At 52.7% G+C, this 5,877-nt stretch overlaps 3 protein-coding genes across 3 annotated transcripts; all 3 read right to left on the bottom strand.

Annotated features, from left to right (window-relative positions):
* Nucleotides 1-20: 20 nt before the first annotated feature.
* GLOTRDRAFT_127302 (uncharacterized protein) lies at nucleotides 21-474 on the bottom strand (the record flags this gene model as incomplete). Its single annotated transcript, XM_007865913.1, has 2 exons — nucleotides 21-65; nucleotides 115-474. 2 exons carry the CDS (start codon nucleotides 472-474, stop codon nucleotides 21-23), a joined length of 405 nt encoding a protein of 134 aa, XP_007864104.1.
* A 2,165-nt stretch (nucleotides 475-2,639) lies between these two features.
* Nucleotides 2,640-3,909, bottom strand: GLOTRDRAFT_137395 (uncharacterized protein; the record flags this gene model as incomplete). The annotated part of the gene is made up of 1 exon (XM_007865912.1): nucleotides 2,640-3,909. The coding sequence occupies one exon, from the start codon at nucleotides 3,907-3,909 to the stop codon at nucleotides 2,659-2,661; it is 1,251 nt and encodes a 416-aa protein (XP_007864103.1). The 3' UTR covers nucleotides 2,640-2,658.
* A 760-nt stretch (nucleotides 3,910-4,669) lies between these two features.
* GLOTRDRAFT_92110 (uncharacterized protein) lies at nucleotides 4,670-5,215 on the bottom strand (the record flags this gene model as incomplete). The annotated part of the gene is made up of 1 exon (XM_007865911.1): nucleotides 4,670-5,215. The coding sequence occupies one exon, from the start codon at nucleotides 5,213-5,215 to the stop codon at nucleotides 4,670-4,672; it is 546 nt and encodes a 181-aa protein (XP_007864102.1).
* Between the last annotated feature and the right edge of the window lie 662 nt (nucleotides 5,216-5,877).

Raw genomic sequence — 5,877 nt, 5'->3', positions numbered from 1 at the left:
AATGTCGTCGGCGAGATATGTCAGGAAATTCGCCATCTTTGCCTCCTGATTTCCGTTGACGGACTCTAAAGTAAGGTCAGGGCATTTGTCCCATCCCTTCTTCTTCTTTCCGACCTTGTATTTGCCTCCACGTTTGGATACGTGTCGATATAGGGCGTCGAGTGGGCAAGGAAGGGCGATGTCAGGAAATATGAGTTCAAGTAGGCCAGATATGTTGGGGGCGCAATATCCACGTAGTTCCTCGTCTGCCATAATCTTGGTGTCTTCGACTTTTAACTCCGAGTTACCCTCTGGATTACCGCCCTTTTTTACCGGGGTAGACTGCGGAGGTAGCGCAGACTCGACGGCGTTGAACTCGTCTTGACGATCGTATGGCAGAGCAGTATGACCAACCGTATGCCCGAAGAACTCTAGAGGATCTCTCTGAGGCGGGGTATGAGGCGGAGTCTGAGGCGGGGTTGTGCCCGTGGACATGGTGAGGTCGCTTTGCGGGGGAGAAGAGCAAAGAAACACGCACCAAGCGACGACAGCCTTTATACGCGTGGAAGAGATATTCGAACCAGGGCCAAAGCCGACAAAACAACCGCAAATTGTTGTGGTTGGGGAGCGCGCCTGTCCGCAGGAAGAACAAGGTCACACCGCACTGCCGTGACACGTGCCGCTGCTCAACGACGCGGGACCAGTCAGAAAGCACGAATGAATAGATTAGTTGATGAAGACGCCCACAAGCTGGTCTGGATCCCACCTTTACCAATCTCTGAAGCTTATCTGAAGGCCGAGTCACTTGCAGTAGGATGTGGCTCGTCCAAATGAACGCGTCCGTCACCGACGCGTTAGGTCACGCTGTCACAGCCCTATTGTTCTTGTGGCGCTGGTTACCACGACCGGCTGAACATTGAACCACCGTGTGAATGCGTCCAATCAGGACTCGAGTCTGACACGCTGTGACGGCGTTGGGCAGGATTCGAGCTCCAGTATTTCCACATAATGGCAATGTAGAGGCGAGAATGCATACAACCATTTGCGCAGTTCGTTCGTGTCAGGGTGGGTCCGAGCTCCCGACTTTTAGGTCTTGGGAACTTGAATGTCTGACCACTGTGGATACGTTTTGGAAAAGCCGGATCATCGATGTTCAAATGGGTGTAGCCACCAGTTACACGCTGATGACACAAAAGTTTTGCAAGGGGCGTGGTCAATGGATAATTTCTCGGTCAGTAGAAGCCTCCATGAGCACAACATGCAAAGCGGCAGAGGCTTCGACTCAATGCATCAGCACATACACAAATGTTAGTATCAGCGATACAATACGTTCACTATCACTGTCGATACTTCAGTCCTTCATTCTAGCTTACAATCTCCAAGAATACAGCAGGCATGCTCAGTGATACAACAGCCCATGTCCCTCCGGCTTCACCGAGTGTAACCAAGCGCGAGCCACGGCATGTTCCGCGCATGCTGCTACCCACTGAGGTCTCGGAACTTCGTCCCTGCTTCCGGGTAGCGTGGCTCTTGAGCCAGATCGTATTTTATATGGCCGTTCCAGGAAGAGAGGTTGCCTGGTGGACGCAGTTGGTATGTTTCATTTAGAGCTTCGCCGCGGAAGAAGGAGAGGAAGACTTAGTTTATGACAGGACCGAGGACCGACGCTGGGTGGTAGAGGTGTCGATACTGGACAAAGTGGGTACCTCACTGTGTCACGACCTTGAAGGCCAGCTACAGTAGTGTGAGTAGAGACCCGGTAGTGATGATAGACTCAGTTGGGGTGCCTGCCCATGTTCCACGCGGCCTTCTTCACCAGCTTGTGATTATGGGTCCTAACTGCAAGTGTGTCATCCGGTTCAGGCTGGCCTATTATCCAAGGGCCGGCTCATATATGGCACGGCAAGGCAGATACGAGATTAGCATACCGGAAGGATGAAGTGAGCGGAAAGCATTTTAGCATCTGTAAGGTCGCCTAGGGTAGGTAATCCGTACCAGCGATCGGAGGTACCGGTTAGGTTTCCCATCCCTATTTATACGCGTATTGGGCGTCGTCGTGTCCCCGCTTGTGGGCACATTTCCAGAGGTGGTATATCAACCATAGCGAGAGTGCCCTTATACCGCGGAGCTGCAGGGACTTCATCAGCCCACAACTTCGAGCGGTCTTCCGGATGTGCACACGATGAGCCTCTCACGCTCACTAAGATCACAGATGATCTCGCCGGCACTGGGTCCTCCCCAAATCCAGGCATCAAGCAGCATCCCGCCAGGTCAAATGATATCCGCGCCATCAAGTCGGTACTCAGTTGCTGAAGCGCATGAGCCGAGACAAGCCTGAGAAGACCGGGATGAAGTAGGAATGAAGTGTATAGCGGCCTGGAGAATGAAGACCATGTCGGGCAGTGAGGGGAGAAAAGTGCGGGTTGGGGGCACATGCAGATCGGGGTTAATGGGTGACGGACACGGGCACGTTCGAGGATGGTTCATCGCCGTCGTCCACAACGTTGGGAGTGGTCGTCTTCAACGTTGGATGAGACTTGCGGTAAGCACGAGGAAGTTGCCATTATTGTTAAATGCGGATACGACATTATCTGTAGGTAACTGCAGCACAAACCCCAACGAGCACTACCATTGTGTCCCAGGATGATAGAAGGGCAGAAGGCGGAGTCCCACCACTACCTAGTTGAGCCCCCACAAGTCAGTCAAAAGCCTGCCCTCCCTGTCTTCCACCCTGAATGGGCGCGACGGAGCCAACTCTCGAAACCGTGCCAATACTCGCGGCCCCCGATGCGAAAGAGCCGACCACTCGTCCCAGCCAACGAACCTGACGACTCGGAGTTGGGGCGCATCAATGGAAAATAAATTATCGAAGAGGACTGTATAGTCCCTATTCTTACATGCCTGCCCAGTGAACCGGCCAAGCCCCAACTTCTGTATTCTTGGGAGAGGGAGGGCCTGCGGGATAATGGGCCAATCATCCGCCCGTAGGACGAGGTGGACAAGGTTGGGCAGCATCGCAAGCAATTCTGGGATCTGTCCTCGAATACCGCACGGGGACACAGGCACCGAGAGCAGAGTGATGTTATGACCGATATGAGGAGGCACTGGAGGCAGATGATCGCGAAATTCAAGGGATTGGAGAGCCCTCAAATCATCCTCAGCTGTCAGACGACCGCTATTGCGACCACGGCTGAGGCCGATGGAGTCCCAGGATGAATAGATCAGATTCGGGAGCCGTACTGGTGTAAAGGATGTACCGGGTGGTAACGCCATACCGTGCCAATACCTTAGGATCCTCAGGCCAGGCAGAGACGATACCATTTGCCTCCACTCATGTAGAGCAGCTGCATCAACATAACCGGGAGCCCAGTCAAGGACACGAAGGGACTCGCCCTGTGTTGCCAAGGACAGCCGTATGTTCTCTGGTATGACGAGATTTATTCCGCGGTACTTGGCCGGCCATAAATTGAATATAACGAGGGTAGGGATCGAGCGGATGATTTCTGCCAGTAGGTCAAATGGCACGCCCGAGCTTAAAGTGACGCAGACCAGTCTGCGAACACATGCCCGCAGAGAACCGACAACACTGCTGGATTGGAAGTCGGATACAAGGGTTCGGTGCAGGCGTTCGACGCCCTTGGTGTGATCCGCAAGAACGATCCGATACAGGATCGGAGTCGCGAGCTCTCGCCAACGCTTGCATACGAGAACCAGAGATCGCTTCGTTCTGTAGGCAATCTTGAGAGAACGAAGTTCTTCTAGTTGCGGAAGAGGAACAATGGTTTCGAAGGGGTTGTATGACTGGGATTGTACGGCTCCGGGGACGTACGTCGCGAACTCGAATATTTCTATCCAAAGCTCGGGTGGGAGAACCGGTAGCACGATAGTTCGTGGCCTTTTCCACCACCCGGGATCTGCGGTCGATGACATTGGAGAATCATCAGAGAACATAAGTTGAGGTACACGAGTAGGAGACACGATGGTCACGACGCGACATGTGATCGTCTCGCGGGACCCGCGACCGGAAGAAAATGTGTTATCTTAGTGGTTAGGATCACACCTCGAGCTTAATTTATTGTCCCCTTCGGGGTGACATACGAAAAAATTGGAACGATACAGAGAAGATTAGCATGGCCCCTGCACAAGGATGACACGCTTACCCAGAGTGGCAGCTCTACGGAGCTCAATATTTATGCTTTTTTTTCCCTATGAATCGTCTTGCCTCGATACTTCTCATTTTACCGCCGTGGAACCTAGTTTCCGACTGAGCTATCTCTGGATATTTCCATTTCCCAGTGTTCCACTCCAAGTTGAGATGATGCCGCAAAACCCCCAATCTGGTGTTCACCCTACGAGGTGCACCGAATTTTAGTTTAATTGCTAGCCGTGATCAGAGCAATGTACATGATATTGCATCCAAGAGGTAGCCAACAATAGAATACTTTCATCGACAAGAAATATATGAACAGCTGAAAAGACGGATAGAGATATATACGTATTGCTCCCATATCCCAGCATATAGGTAGCCCGACTCGTTCGAAAGGTCGCAACCGCTTGACGCGGAAGCTTCGACAGTCGCAACTCAAGTCGAAGACACTAAGCATGGCACGCCTAATATCAACTGGGAAGTCCAAACGTGATCAGTATGGGTTGCGCGCGATCAGCTCATGCCAGACGCACCGGAGAGTCGTTACAACTCGTCCTTGGGTAACGACGATTCACTCTGGATCGAGGTTGGCGGATGGCTCGTCAAACAGGCATCAAAGGCCAACGCGAGGCTCTCGGCGGTGGGCTCGACGGCAGCCTTGTCCTGAACGGACGAACTGGAGAACATGGCTAATGAATCCCAGTAGTTCCCGTTGATGACATACTTCCAACGCTGGTCCCCTTCTGCCGGGGGCTCATCCATCTGCGTTGCAACGATTGCAAGACGCTTCGACTCGATAGCTTCCCGGTACTGGCGAGCGACATTTTGGATGTATTCTCGATCATGGATGAGGTATCGGGCATGGCCACTCCATGACGCGAAGGTGTAAATTAGCGTGCATGGTGTGAGCTGAATAGCTTCTTGTAAAGCGTGAACGTCGGGGTCGGAGAGGCAAGTAACGAGCCCGCCAGACGTCGTACTGAGGTGAGCAAGGTGCTGGTTGGTGAGGCCGGTGGCGCCGAGCACCGTGCACGCGAGGAACAAACAGATGATAGAAATCGAAGTCAAGAGGCGTAGCATGCTGAACATGGGAAGGAACGCTCGACCAGCGCCGCGCTGAAATGAACGGCCCTTCGCAGTAAAGGCCTTCCACGTACGTATCGTGCACACGTCAAGCTATTCTGGCGCCGTTCTTAGACTGGATCACCGCCGGCACCTTCTCTAGTGTCGGTTCCTCGACTTGATCCCCGCCGGCACCTTCAGAGATGGTGTTAATTGGGCGTTAACTAGGTTCTGGCATATGATCAAGGTATACGTCTGTCATACATATCATGCCCAACTTTACTAACCTCGTAGATCTGCGAGCTCTGAGATAAGGAATCCCCGGTGTGTATTAGTCGTACTAGACCGGATGTCGAATTCATTGGTACGGACTGGGGTCTACTTTCCAGTAGTCTTCAAAACGACGCGCAATATCCGCAGGCACGAAATAGTTGCAAGCGACTTGGAATCACTCCATTCGGTGTTGATGCACCACTTTAACCCCAAGTCGACCGCTCGGAAAGCGAAGAAATGCATGACTTGCCTGGGTGAAGTGGAACCCTCTAGGTAGGCCGTCGTATGTTGGGGGGGCCGCGATTCCGCACGGGTTTGAAGAGTCCTGTCAATGTCGTTGATCTCAGTCAGGATTTCGAAGGGCTGCAGACTGTCAGTAAGTTCTCATGCGGTCGCCTAATAATTGTGTAAGGAAG

Source organism: Gloeophyllum trabeum, assembly GCF_000344685.1.
Source record: "Gloeophyllum trabeum ATCC 11539 unplaced genomic scaffold GLOTRscaffold_00004, whole genome shotgun sequence".
NCBI classification, from domain to species: domain Eukaryota; kingdom Fungi; phylum Basidiomycota; class Agaricomycetes; order Gloeophyllales; family Gloeophyllaceae; genus Gloeophyllum; species Gloeophyllum trabeum.
Note: the sequence above shows the minus strand (reverse complement) of the source record. Positions and strands in the feature narration are given on the sequence as shown.